This window comes from Trichoderma aggressivum (assembly GCF_033847375.1).
Source record: "Trichoderma aggressivum f. europaeum strain CBS 100526 chromosome Unknown scaffold_009, whole genome shotgun sequence".
Lineage (NCBI taxonomy): Eukaryota > Fungi > Ascomycota > Sordariomycetes > Hypocreales > Hypocreaceae > Trichoderma > Trichoderma aggressivum.
The window spans coordinates 187,226-201,046 of NW_026946375.1; the positions used below are offsets into that span (position 1 = coordinate 187,226).

The 13,821-nt window shown below is 51.8% G+C and overlaps 6 protein-coding genes across 6 annotated transcripts; 3 read left to right on the plus strand and 3 right to left on the minus strand.

The window, feature by feature from the left end:
- Nucleotides 1-48: 48 nt before the first annotated feature.
- On the minus strand, nt 49-579 carry Triagg1_3176 (uncharacterized protein; the record flags this gene model as incomplete). Its single annotated transcript, XM_062897439.1, has 1 exon — nt 49-579. The coding sequence occupies one exon, from the start codon at nt 577-579 to the stop codon at nt 49-51; it is 531 nt and encodes a 176-aa protein (XP_062757700.1).
- Nucleotides 580-1,485: 906 nt separating this feature from the next.
- Triagg1_3177 (uncharacterized protein) lies at nt 1,486-2,031 on the plus strand (the record flags this gene model as incomplete). Its single annotated transcript, XM_062897440.1, has 1 exon — nt 1,486-2,031. The coding sequence occupies one exon, from the start codon at nt 1,486-1,488 to the stop codon at nt 2,029-2,031; it is 546 nt and encodes a 181-aa protein (XP_062757701.1).
- A 1,325-nt stretch (nt 2,032-3,356) lies between these two features.
- Nucleotides 3,357-7,445, plus strand: Triagg1_3178 (uncharacterized protein; the record flags this gene model as incomplete). The annotated part of the gene is made up of 3 exons (XM_062897441.1): nt 3,357-3,719; nt 3,789-6,832; nt 6,890-7,445. 3 exons carry the CDS (start codon nt 3,357-3,359, stop codon nt 7,443-7,445), a joined length of 3,963 nt encoding a protein of 1,320 aa, XP_062757702.1.
- Nucleotides 7,446-8,083: 638 nt separating this feature from the next.
- Nucleotides 8,084-9,252, minus strand: Triagg1_3179 (uncharacterized protein; the record flags this gene model as incomplete). The annotated part of the gene is made up of 3 exons (XM_062897443.1): nt 8,084-8,922; nt 9,024-9,141; nt 9,196-9,252. The coding sequence occupies 3 exons, from the start codon at nt 9,250-9,252 to the stop codon at nt 8,084-8,086; spliced, it is 1,014 nt and encodes a 337-aa protein (XP_062757703.1).
- A 1,083-nt stretch (nt 9,253-10,335) lies between these two features.
- Triagg1_3180 (uncharacterized protein) lies at nt 10,336-11,991 on the plus strand (the record flags this gene model as incomplete). The annotated part of the gene is made up of 1 exon (XM_062897444.1): nt 10,336-11,991. The coding sequence occupies one exon, from the start codon at nt 10,336-10,338 to the stop codon at nt 11,989-11,991; it is 1,656 nt and encodes a 551-aa protein (XP_062757704.1).
- Nucleotides 11,992-13,361: 1,370 nt separating this feature from the next.
- On the minus strand, nt 13,362-13,631 carry Triagg1_3181 (uncharacterized protein; the record flags this gene model as incomplete). Its single annotated transcript, XM_062897445.1, has 2 exons — nt 13,362-13,471; nt 13,523-13,631. The coding sequence occupies 2 exons, from the start codon at nt 13,629-13,631 to the stop codon at nt 13,362-13,364; spliced, it is 219 nt and encodes a 72-aa protein (XP_062757705.1).
- Between the last annotated feature and the right edge of the window lie 190 nt (nt 13,632-13,821).

Here is a 13,821-nt window from a genome sequence, read left to right on the forward strand (position 1 = left end):
ACCATTAAACTTCAGCAGCATATTCATACCAATATATATGACCAACGTCTAACCAGAATAAGGGGCAATGGCGCTATTGAAGCCTTCCGCAACTTGCGTCCTGACACTCGTAACCGCGGGAACAAGGTCAGCAGGCGAAGCTGCTATCAACGCATCGAAGAAGCCAATAAAAGACGAGTTTAGGCCTTGGAGATCACTAAGAATCACAGCTTGTCCACCTTGCAAATTGCCCCAGGCCAGCGCCTGATCTCCTATAGCCGACAGTGTGCCAAGAAACGTGTGGACGAGGGACTGTAAGTCTGCGAGAATAGTGGTGCCGTCTGCTTCGGAAAACGAACCGGCAGCGTTGACGTTGCCAGTTGCATCATTCGTGATAGTAACGAGACTCTGCGCATAATCATGAATATTAAAGGCGCCTTGTAAGCCACTTGCAGGATAGCCATTTATGTTGTTGCCGAGGGTGGTCCATTGGGGACCAATTCTTTGGTTTATATCATTCTCAACTGTAGTCGCGTCGCGGGGGAGGATGATCGCAGCGGTGGTTGAAGCAAGTAGGAGGATTTTGGTAAAGTTCACCATTTTGATGGCAGGATTGTGTGCTTGAATGCAAGATTAGACGGTAGGAGAGTATGCTTGAGAAAATGACTGTAAAATCTGGCGAGAAGGCACTCTCTTGTACATTTATTTACACTACAGCGAATATGGGATATATATAGGTTCTGAGTATGGTATGGACCTGCAGCTGCGATCCCGACCAAACTTCAACTGTGTGACATGTCATATTTCAATGAACAGACCTTGTGTATTTAGGCAGAAACTATCCCTGACAGACGGTAAGAGACTTACTGGGGTCGAATGGTTGGTTAACGTCGACAATAATGTGATGAAAACTTCCTCTGGCTCTATTACCTATACGTCCCACATCGTTTGAGACAACATAACCTGATGTAACGCCCACGGTTAGTATTAGTTTCAACTAAGATATCTTGTCAGCTGGCTTGCTGAACTTTTCTTATTCAATAACGATTTTACTTCATTTTACTTCAGTTTACGCTGACCGCTTCTTCCAGACTGAGACATTTCGTTGCCGATCCACGTCGACCGCTTATTGACTCAGTAGGTCCCCGGCAACTGGCATCAAAACCTCAACATGGCAAGGGTATGCGCTTAAAGGATAGCAGACATATATTTCGATGCATTCTCTCTAGGAAATTTGCAGTTTTGTCACTATCCTGAGACACACGTATGAACAACTGAGACATGCGCGTTTACGACGTTTACGACTGAGACCGGCGAGTTTATTACCAAGACAGAAAATCTCATCACACAACGCCCGTACCTACTTCCGTCTCGTTCAGGAAGATAAAACATATAAGCTTCAAGACTCTTGTGCCTTCTCAGGTGGCCTCGCGTCCAATTGTGTTGACCTATTTCTATTTCCCTTCGATTATACATTCTCTCACTGATTTCTATTGCAGTAATAAAATGGTGGTCATCACGAAACTACTGTATCTGGCGTTGACTGCCACCGTTACCACTGCTACTGCCATCATTCGACGCGATGTTATTGCCGTACAGAATGATATTACACAAAAGATGGGCCCAAGTTGGAATACCCTCAACAACGACTTGAACGGTTTCCCAAATAGCGGTTTTGTAGGAGCAATTACTATTCGAGACGATATTGCCAATATAGTCTCTATTTTGGAGAGTACACTTTCTGATATCAAGTCTACTGGCGCATTCGGCACGGTGTCTGGCACAACCATCCTTGCCGACATTCAGCTACAAGTGCCCACAATGCTGGCTTCGTTAGTAACTATAGGGGCCCAACAATCAGCTTGGGAGGCTATGCAGGGCGGATCTTGGGTTTTAACCCAACTCGAGTCAATGAGGATCGCTACATCAAATTTTATGGATGCTGTTATAGCAGCTGAGCCTCTTGTACTGAAGCCCGGTGCTCTGGCGTTGAAGACGGGGATGACAGGTGCCTTTAACACAGCAATAGCTGCCTACGCAGTATCGGAATAGCTTCCTGCTCGTTTCATATTGCCCTGGCAGCTTGATATCTTGTTGTGCTAGACAAGGAAACTGAAAATACGGATTTCTCGGCGAGGATATTTTGCATTGGATTGAGTGAGAGTTGTGGAAAACTTGTAATACGAGGCGGAAAGTAATGTTGTTGGCAAGCATCAATGGACATAAAACTTGAGTCAATACAAGACGTCGGAGAAAGAGTCAATGGTATAAAACATGTTGTGAGCATAACCCCCAAAGGAATGAACCTGTATTCACGATGCAGATCCCAAGAAAAACTCACCTTTCTCGTATTGTTGTATCCCACGATGCATCTTATTATAGTCCATCCTGTGAGTTAGATTGCATAGCCGATCAATCGCTAGTTATACTCACGGGTGCGCCTTGTGCAGTGGCTTCTACCCTATTGACCGTCTCTTCCGCGTCCGTGTTGGCGGTCTCGTTCCCTGCAATGCATGCAAAAGTTGGTATTCAAACTGTGAGAATTACAACATTTTCCTTTTGGTTGAGTTCTCAGACAGCTTTGCCAGGCCCAGGATATCTGCAAGACGCTCGCTTTTCAGAGGGGGGTTTCGCTATTTCTCTCATGGTCTAGCATCCGAATACAACCTTTAGTCTATGATTATGTTTCTAAAGTTTCCATCCATCTGATGCTAGTTTCACCCCTGCCGCGAATTGTTAGATTAGTAGCAATGGATATACCATGCTGTGCTTATTTCATGCATTTATTCAATGCCATTACATGTTATGGCTACAGATGGTGCCTATACTCTACTCTAGAGTCCCGTTAGCGCTATTGGTGGCGTGGTCACCACTGCACCTTTCAAAGCTCAAGGTACATTCACTACAAGTACCTGGGCATACACATCTCGGGAATTCTTTACAGTGCGCACCTGTTTATTACTTCATGATATATAGCACATTTCATACTATCCAAATACCAATTTCTAAGGAACCAGATACTAGGCTGGTACTTTTGCTCGCCCATGTATTCCGCCTGGTGGGGGACAAATGACGTGCGGGTTCGCCGTCCTTATCAGCGGCCTTCCATTGCCTCCGATAGCTGACTAAGGGCCCAATGTACTCGCCACCAAATGCTCGCTAGTCCAGGCCATGCGAAAAGTACAGATCGCGGCTTGGAAGCCGGCCGAATTTGTGGAATTCTCCAACTCCGCCGACGAGGCTTCCGTCTGGCCTTTTTCTTTTCTTCTCTCAAATCTTCAATGACCGGACCTTCGACGGCCCGTTACTGCTGATTCCTCGCGCCGCTCTACTTGCTGTCCGGAGGCCGTTGGGGTGCCTCAAACTATCTGCCCGCCATGGCAGCCCTCGTGGACAACCCGCAGATCAAGCATGCGGAGTTGCTTCGTCCGCTGCCCTTCCACTTCCACGCCTACGTCTGGCCGTTTGCCATTCTGTGGCCCATCTTCCTGAGGTACTACTTGACCCCGGATCTCTACGAAAAGCACATTGGCGCCTCCGAATGGACCTTTGTCTGGTGCGGCACCATCATCACCCTGCAGTCTCTGGTTTGGCTGAGCACGCACTGGAGCGTCGCTCTGGATGCGCGGTTCACTGCGGCCAAGGTCCAGGACAAGGATATTCAGGACGCTCAGTTGGTCAAGGTCATTCCCATTGCCAACGCCGGCTCCGCCGAAATCTGCAAGCTGTTGCGGGACAAGGTACGTCTTTTCCCTTCGGTCCTCAGCCCACCGTCGTGCCGTCATCAACTAACGCAACTTACTCGGCAGGTTGGGGGCAAGACCAATCTCTCATTCCTGTTCCAGAAACGTCGTTTCCTCTACGATTCGGAGACCAAGACCTTTAGCAGCCTCACGTATCCCATCGATGGCGAGCCGAAGCCTACCATTGGCCACTTCCAGGCTTCCAAGGGTATCGACAAGCAGTCCGAGTTGACCCGCATCGAGCAACACTATGGCACAAACACTTTCGACATCCCCGTCCCGACATTCACAGAACTCTTCAAAGAGCATGCTGTCGCGCCCTTTTTCGTCTTCCAGATCTTCTGCGTTGGCTTGTGGATGCTTGATGAATACTGGTACTACTCGCTGTTCACTCTGTTCATGCTTGTCGCATTTGAGAGCACCGTCGTCTGGCAGCGCCAGCGTACCTTGAACGAGTTCCGCGGAATGAGCATTAAGCCCTACGATGTCTGGGTCTACCGTCTTGGCAAATGGACCGAGGTCCAGAGCGATGCGCTCTTGCCTGGTGACCTTGTGTCCGTTGGCCGAACCAAGGAAGACAGCGGCGTCGCATGTGATATGCTCTTGGTTGAAGGCACTGCCATTGTCAACGAGGCCATGCTTTCCGGAGAAAGCACCCCGCTGCTCAAGGACTCGATTCAGCTGCGTCCAGCCGATGCTCTTCTTGAGACAGAGGGACTCGACAAGAACGCCTTCTTGTGGGGTGGCACCAAAGTTCTCCAAATCACCCATGGAAACCCTGACCAGGAGAAGCCCAAGCTGGCTTCAGGCGTCCCTGCTGCCCCCGACAATGGGGCTTTGGCTATTGTTATCAAGACTGGCTTCGAGACTTCGCAAGGCAGTCTTGTCCGAACCATGATCTACTCCACCGAGCGTGTCTCTGCGAACAACTTTGAGGCCCTCCTGTTCATCCTGTTCCTTCTCGTCTTCGCGATCGCCGCCTCCTGGTACGTCTGGGACGAGGGTGTGCGAAGGGATCGCAAGCGCTCCAAGCTCCTACTTGATTGCGTTTTGATCATTACCAGTGTTGTGCCTCCCGAGCTGCCAATGGAGCTTAGTCTCGCAGTCAACACTAGTTTGGCAGCCCTCGCCAAACTGGCCATCTTCTGCACAGAGCCATTCCGAATCCCATTTGCTGGACGTGTCGATATCGCTTGTTTCGACAAGACTGGAACGCTTACTGGTGAAGACTTGGTTGTGGAAGGTATTGCTGGGCTTGGCCTGAACCATACCGACGTGGAGGACAAGCGAGAAGGCGATGGCGCCCACTCGACCATCATTGCCGTCAAAGAGGCTAGTCTGGAGACCCAGTTGGTACTCGCTACCGCTCACGCCCTGGTACGATTGGATGAAGGTGACATTGTGGGAGACCCAATGGAAAAGGCTACTCTTACTTCTCTTGGCTGGGGCCTTGGCCGTAACGACGTTCTCTCAAGCACTCCCAAGGCTGGCACTACCCAAGGCAACGTCCACATCAAGCGCCGTTTCCAGTTCTCCTCTGCACTCAAGCGTCAGAGCTCCGTTGCGTTTGTCAATGGAATTCATACTGCGACCGGCCAGAAGATCAAGGGCACATTTGCAGGTGTCAAGGGTGCTCCTGAAACCATCCAAAAGATGCTCGTCGAGGTGCCCGCAGATTACGAGGAGACGTACAAATACTTTACACGCAAGGGATCCCGAGTTCTCGCACTAGCATACAAGCAGCTGACTGTTGATTCCGAATTGGGCTCTGGCAAAATTAACGACCTCAAGCGAGAAAAGGTTGAGGCTGATCTCACGTTCGCTGGCTTTTTGGTTCTTCACTGCCCCCTCAAGGAAGACGCCAAGGAGGCTGTTCAGATGCTCAACGAGAGTAGCCACCGTGTTGTTATGATTACCGGTGACAACCCTCTGACAGCTGTGCATGTTGCCCGTGAAGTCGAAATTGTTGATCGCGATGTTCTTATTCTGGACGCCCCCGAGGATAACCATGGCGGCGAGCAGCTCATTTGGAAGAGCGTTGACGACAAGGTTACCATCCACGTGGATCCTTCAAAGCCCATCGACCCTGAGATTATCAAGAACAAGGACATCTGCGTGACCGGATATGCTCTTGCCCAGTTCAAGGGCCAGCCTGGATGGAAGGACATTCTGCGCTACACTTGGGTCTATGCTCGTGTCTCACCAAAGCAAAAGGAAGATATTCTGCTCGGTCTAAAGGATATGGGTTACTATACATTGATGGCTGGTGACGGCACCAACGATGTCGGTGCCTTGAAACAGGCTCACATTGGCATTGCCCTCCTCAACGGTACCAAGGATGACTTGACTCGCATCGCAGAGCACGCTCGCAACACAAAGCTCAAGGAAATGTACCAGAAGCAATGCGAGCTCATGAAGCGCTTCAACCAGCCTGCACCCCCCGTCCCCGTCATGATTGCCCACCTCTACGCACCTGGACCTACCAACCCCCACTACCAGAAGGCTATTGAGCGCGAAGCTACCCGAAAGAAGATTACGCCCGAGGAATACATTAAACAGCATGGCCACCCTGTGGAAACCATTACCTCTCCCGGCGCTCAGAATCTCATCAATGATCGCCAGCAGCAAGTCAACAAGAAGGCGGCCAGTTTGGCTGACCAACTGACCAGCAGCATGATGGAAGCTGAGATGGGTGATGATGAGCCCCCGACTTTGAAACTGGGAGACGCCTCCGTCGCTGCTCCGTTCACCTCCAAGCTTCGCGATGTCATGGCTATTCCCAACATCATTCGCCAAGGCCGATGCACCCTCGTCGCCACAATCCAGATGTACAAGATCCTTGCTCTGAACTGTCTGATCAGTGCCTACTCCCTGTCTGTTTTGTACCTTGAGGGTATCAAGTTTGGCGATACGCAGTACACCATCAGTGGTATGCTCATGTCTGTTTGCTTCTTGAGCATCTCCCGAGCTCGCGTTGTGGAAGGACTCAGCAAAGAGCGACCCCAGCCCAACATTTTCAACGTCTACATCATCGGATCGATTCTGGGACAATTTGCTGTTCATATTGTGACTCTCATCTACATTGCTCGTTTGTGCGATAGACTTGAACCGTAAGTGTCTCTCACTATACCCAAGTGTCACTTAATCTCTTATTAACATTGCTATAGACGCTCTGGAGACATTGATCTTGAGGCTGAGTTCACGCCGTCGCTGCTCAACTCTGCGATTTACTTGCTGCAGCTGATTCAACAAATTTCTACCTTCGCCATCAACTACCAGGGCCGACCCTTCCGTGAGTCCATCACCGAGAACAGGGCCATGTTCTACGGTATCGTCGGTGTCTCCGGTCTCGCCTTCGTCTGCGCTCTCGAGCTGATGCCCGAAATCAACGAACAAATGAAGTTGGTTCCATTTACCGACGAGTTCAAGACCAATATGTCCATGGTCATGGTTCTGGACTACGTGCTGTGCTGGCTTATTGAAGTCGTTTTGAAGAGGTTCTTCAGCGACTACCGCCCGCGCGACATTGCCGAGCGCCGCCCTGAGCAGCTCAAGCGCGAGATGGAGCGCAAGAAGGAGGTGGAGAGGAAGAAGGCCGAGCAGGACGACAAGGAGAGGCTGGAGAAGGTGGCCGAGTTTGAGAGGAGGGTCGAGGAGCGCAAGAGGAAGATTGAGGCGTGGGCCACTGGCCGTCAGCAGCCGGCGGCGGCGTCTGGATCATGATGATTTCCATTCCCCTTTCTTGTTAGGTTTCCGGCGGGCGGTGACAGCGGCAAAAGTCATTTAGGAAAAGAAAGAAAGGAAAAAGAAGTACACGTATAGAGGCGGAGGCTGTATAATGCTGTTAGATGCTTAGGAAGGGATGCGGAGTAATGTAGACGCCGATAAAGCCTGAATCTAATAGAGTTCTCTCTTCTCAATGATGCTTGTACTTCCTCATACCTATAGTAGAAGAGTTTCCTCTTCTAAACGACACTTACCCTTCCTCATTCCTACAGTATTTACTAAAGAAACTTCGGAAATTAGGATTTTCTTGTATTTATTTTGTTTGCTAATGTTACAGAGACTCGATTGAAGTCTATGGCAGCTGCAGAACAGCGGGGAAATAGGGAGCCTCTTCAAAGCCATGATTTTCTCGTGCGTACGTTTTTTTTTTCTCTCTTTCATCCAAACCTCCCCTATATTTTCCGTGTACCATCCTCACAAAGCCCCAGCCCAACCAAGCCGCCTGTAGCTAAGCAGCGAGCCAGTCCCCGTGGTCCAGTCCCACCCCTCCTTTGATCTTTCCCCCCTCCCGGACGTTTGTCTCATTAAAAAAAAAGAAAACGCTCAAGTCATGCTGAAAGGCATTTCAAGTCGCTTTAGTTGCCGGGGTTCTCCTGGACAAAGGCAACACCCTTGGCAATGTTCTTCTTGAGATCGCCCAGGCAGGCCTCGACGAGCTTCTGCTCGTTGGCGTCGATCTTGCCAATGGGGTGAATCTTCTCAACACCGTCGGGGCCGAGCTCGACGTTGGTGCTGAAGAACTCGATGCCCTGGTCCTTGTACAGGGGAGACTCGACAAAGGTGGGCTCAATGACGCCCTTCTCGCCGTCGGCGGCGCGGAGGAGAGCATCGGCCATGCGGGCACCGGCGAAAGCCATGGAGAGGGTGGCAGAGCCGGCACCGTCCTTGGCCTTGACGACCTCGTCACCACCGAACTGGACACGGTTGACGAGCTCGGCGTTGGAGGAGAGGTCGGGGTGGTTGCTCTGGCTGAAGAGAGGAACAATGGTGACGCCAGAGTGACCGCCGATGACGGTGATCTTCTCGTCCTTGGGGTCGGTGCCCTTGATCTCGGAGACGAAGCGGCTAGCTCGAACAACATCGAGGGTGGTGACACCAAAGAGCTTCTTGGGGTTGTAGACACCGCGGGCCTTGAAGACCTCGGCGCAGATGGGGACGGTGGAGTTGACCGGGTTGGAGATTATGAGGAGCTTGGCCTCGGGGGCGGACTCGGCAACAGCCTTGGCCAGGTCGCGGACGATGGAGGCGTTGGTGTTGAAGAGATCGTCACGGGTCATGCCGGGCTTACGGGGGACACCGGCGGGAATCAGGACGATGTCGGAGCCCTTGAGGGCGGCAGCAAGGCCGCTGGGGGTGGCCTCATAGCCCTTGACGGTGGACTTTGTGTTGACGTGGGAGATGTCAGCGGCGACACCTGCAAGCAACAGTTAGCCATTGACACTTTTCAGGAGGCCCGGAACAGAAAGCCCGAGGAAAAATTGGAAATTGGCGCAAGGGGGAGCGACGTGGACTTACCAGGTCCGCCACGGATGTCGTACAGAGCAAGCTCGGTGACACGGGTGTTGAGCTTGAGGAGGAGAGAGAGAGGCTGGCCAATGCCACCGGCAGCACCGAGGACGGCAACCTTGGACAGCTAACAACGCCGAAGAGCAGCTGGTCAGCACAACACACGATCAGGTATACAGACAGAGTTTTGGGCGCTGAGACGGAAGAACAGGCGGGGGAGGGGGGACAAAAGGCTCATACGTTGCGGGCAGAGGCAGAGAAGGCCCTGCGCTGGATTCTGGAAGCCAACATGATGATCTAAAGAGAGATGCGAGGAATTGAACCAAGGACAGAGGCGATTGGGGCGGGTGGTGGAGAGCAAGAAAAGGTTTCGGCGCTGAGGATGGCGAGGGTTCTTGTAGCTGGTGAGGACAAAATGCGCAACGGCTGTGGCTCAAGGCCGGCTATAATCCGGGATTTCCCGGCTGAACTTGCTGGATGGGGCCAAGTTCCCGCATTGGGTGATGGCGGTTTCAACGGACCGGCCGGAGGGAAGGCAATGGGAGGGAATTTCGGGCTTCATTTTGTTCCAGAGGAGCCGCTGGAGCGACATGTCCGGAGGGGGGGGATTGTTGTAGATCTCGTCATTTTGGCCGGCTGACGGAAGACGTAAGCGAGCTGGAGAGGATGGGATTGTGCTGTGATGTGCTGTTTGGTTAAGGTTAATGGGTATGAGTGTGAGTGTTTGTTAGACGACCACTACATGTTGAATAGTGTCGGCATGCTTACAAGACGTCGACTTAATGCCGAGGAGCTACGTCTGTGGCTGCAATTACACATTTACATAGCATTGAGCAGACCATTCATATTAGCGAGCCACTCGCTCACATACATACATATTGTGGTACGGGTATTAGTGCAGCTTGGGACGAATGCGTCGAGAACAGAGGCTGAAGCTGGGCTGGGGATCGCTTCCCACTTCTATCAACCCCACCATTGTTAAGCTAACAAGCGGCACTCTAGACAAGCAAGACAATGATTTAACTAACAATTTTCAACACGAAATGCAATCAGCCGGCACTCTCACTTTGGGTGGCTTGGTTTCCCGGATTTTAGACCATGTAAATGCAATGGCTGTCTCTTTTCGGCATGACTCATCTGCCGCTACAGATAAGTCCCTGCATCCACCGATAAAGACCAACAGCTGGGAGCTTTGCTTCACTTGCGCCCCTCCATATCAAGCTCAGTGACAGTGACATAATTTAACACCCGCACCTAATTCAATATCCACCTAGCTTTCCGTATATCCAACACAAGAAAAATTGCCGAAATCGTCGCCTCAATGTCCATCTACCAGCTCGCCCAGCTGCTCCCGCTGCCAGATGAGGAACTACAGCAAGTTCTCGACTATGCCTCGACTCTCTCCAAACCCGAAGCGGTCACACACTTTAGCAACCTCCTCGGCGATTCGCCTGCCGTAATCGATTTTATATCCACGTTCAACGCTCGTCGAAAAGATCCCGCGGCTCCCGCAGCCCCTCCAGCCGCTTCGACATCAAAAGCTCCGTCCAAAGCTTCAAAACCTGCCGCTCCTGAAACAACAGACGCTGTGCCCAAATCGACCAGAGGGCCGAAGAAGAAGAAAGCGCCGATACACACCCCAGAGGCCCGAAAAGTCGAAAACTACGCCGGTCCAGCTGGAAAGGCATACAATAAAAAGGATTCCGATCTGGAGTACATATCTCAGCGATCCAGTGCTCCGAGCAGCAATCGCCCGTCAAGGACAGCCTCGCCGGCAAGACCTCCCGTTAAGGAACCAACTGTTACAGTTACAAAAGCGGCACAACCTACCAAGGTCGAAGCCCCAGTCCCAAAGCAATCGAATTCTACAGCGGCTGGTTATCTCATATCCGACGGCCCAAAAAAGTCAAAGCCCAAGTCTACACCAGTTTCTCGTACGTCGACGCCAAAGCCGACCAACGGCGGAAATGTCACCAAGATTTCAATCTCAGGAGGTGTGCCGATGGCGGGCCAGTCTACAGCGTTGGCTGATCTGGACGCTGCCATCCGATCTCTAGAAATTACGACAAACCCAACGCTGGAGAAGGATACCAAGTCAAGGAAATGCAATTGCGTGGCAGCCAGACACCCTCTTCAAGCTGCGGCCCCCAATTGTCTGTCTTGCGGAAAAGTCATCTGCTTGAAGGAAGGCTTGGGGCCATGTACGTTTTGCGGCACACCACTACTAAGTTCCGACGAGATCCAAGCCATGGTTAGAGAACTGAAAGACGAGCGTGGCAGGGAAAAGATGGCAGCGAACGCAGCGGCTCATCGCAAGGCAGATGTAGCCAAGACACCCGCACCGTTTACGCCGCCGCGAGGGTTGGATAGCGATGCTCCATCACTGTCTGAAGCGGCTGCCAAAGCACGAGACCATCGAGACAAGCTGCTCAACTTCCAGGCGCAAAACGCCAAGCGCACGACGGTGAGAGATGAAGCAGCAGACTTTGACGTGTCGGGTGCCATGGGTGGAATGGGCAGCATGTGGGCGACGCCCGAAGAACGAGCAAAGGAGTTGAAGAGACAGCAGAAAATCATGCGAGAGATGGAATGGAACGCACGGCCAGACTATGAGAAGCGGCAGCAAGTGATTAGCATCGACCTTGCTGGCCGTCGAGTTGTGAGGACCGTTGCGCCCGTCGAACGCCCAGTCACACCAGAGGAAGATGATGGTCCAGAAATCGACTCTGGCATCCTGCGAGAGACTTCTGGAAACAAGAACGCTGGCGGGGCTTTTAGTACAAATCCGCTTTTGGGGGCCGTGATGAGGCCCGTCTATGATGCCAAAGGCAAAGGGGCCGAGGCAGAGGGCCGAAGCAGCCGCAGCAAGGGATGGAGAAGGGTTCAGGACGACTTGGATAATAATGAAGGAGTTCTTCTTGACGGAGGAGCGTATGGCTCACAAGCGGCTGGCGGAGACGAACCGGACTGCGGATAGCGCGTATATGTTACGCAGAATGTCTCATGAAGATGGGGGGCAGTGGTGGTGATATTTACAGTCCTAGTAGATGTCTGTTATAGATGAAGCCCATAGAAGTACACACGATGCCAATAGACGTCATGAAATAGAATACCTAGAAACTTCTTGTCCTTGGGCCGCATCTACAGGTAATTCTCCCTACATCTTAGTACTCTGAGTGTGCCTGAAACAACACATGGTGGAGATATCCCAAGAAAGATGGATCACGTGCTGGGAATGTGGCATGAAAACCCTTACCCACAGATGGTGCTAATAATAGCTCGAGGCTGTAGCCGGCTGGAATCAGACTTTTTGGCTGCTGACTAAGACACAAAGACGTGTCGCGTCATCCACGTGACTTCGTGTCATGACGAATTTCGCGAACCTTCAAGGCTCATCTCAACTGCGAAAAAGCCTCTGCAGGGTTGCACAGCCCACACCACAAAGACAAAGCAGAAGAAAAACTGGTGGAGTGTGCCGGAGGCTGTCGAACACGGGAAACTCCATGGTTGCCGATTGATTTGCCACGCCAGCAGCAAACTTAAAAACCCGGCCAGGGCGAAACTGGTTCTCGCCTAGAGCCATTTTCGGCCGCTCAGCTGAATTCTGGATAATAGGCATCTGCCAATTGACTCCGGCCGGCGCAAGAAAAAAAAATCTCCCAGTCCATTTCATGGTACTCGCGGGGGGGGTTTTTTTTTTGAGGGGGCGGGGAGCGATTTTGAAGAGAGCACAAGCCAAGAAAAGTCGTGCAGCAACGTCCCACCAAGGTTCTCAAACTAACAACGAACCCTGTATAACGCAGTCACTGGCGAGGGAGCGGATATGCATGTCCTTTGAGTGAGGCTTTTGTCCAGTCTGTGCAAAACTGCGCAACCCACAAAGCCCGCGCCCCGAGGGTTGCATTTTGCGGGCAAACGAGACAAGAAAAAATTGACCGTAGCGCCTTTTTGGGGGGGTTCTTCTGTCCATGCAAGGTCAGGTAGGATGATGTGAGAGAGCTGCAGGCGGCCCTGTTTTGGTATTAGCGAGCCCGGCCGCTGAAGATTTTGTTTTGTTCTGCAGAGGAGAAATCAAATGGTTGACGACATCCATGAAACTATCGAGGTGGTTACACAGAGAAGAGAGACTCGCCCAGCCAACCTGAGACTTTCTACCTGTTTGTTCTACACTCACAACTATGTACTCTCTCTCTCCCTCTCCTCTCCTCGTGCGACACTTGATAGTTTGAGGTTTCGGGTTGGACAGCTTTCCCTTGACCTCTTTTCCCTCTCGATTCAATATTGCACTCAATCAATCAATGTCACTTTGAACCTACAAAAGACGCCGGGTCCACCCAATCCACCGACTTAGCGCTGGTGCTCCAGTGCGCGTGATGCCTCTGGCACTCTGGCATCTCTGTCGATGGCTTCGCGCCTAGCCTCAGTGAGGTAGGTCCGCTGAGTGATGGCGAATGCCACTGGACGCTCAGCGAGTAGAGTGCAGAACTTATGGGGACCGCAGCGCCTACCTGTGCTGTCACCGCGCTGGCCGTGGACGCTCAGCGCTGCGCTTTTGGCGGTCTTTGGGGGGACCTTTTGGACTTTTGGGGATCCCGTCCTTGCCCGTCCCTCCCGCATCCGTCGCGACTGGACCGCGCGTAACCCACACACACAAACCAGGACCGACATCTTTTCTGCTGCCTCACTGACACCGGCACTGACACCCACCTTTGCAACCACTATCGCTATATTTGCTTTTTTTTCTTCTTTTGCTTCACTTGACCACATACGAGTACCGGTCCGTACCTGTACCTGGACCTCTATTCCA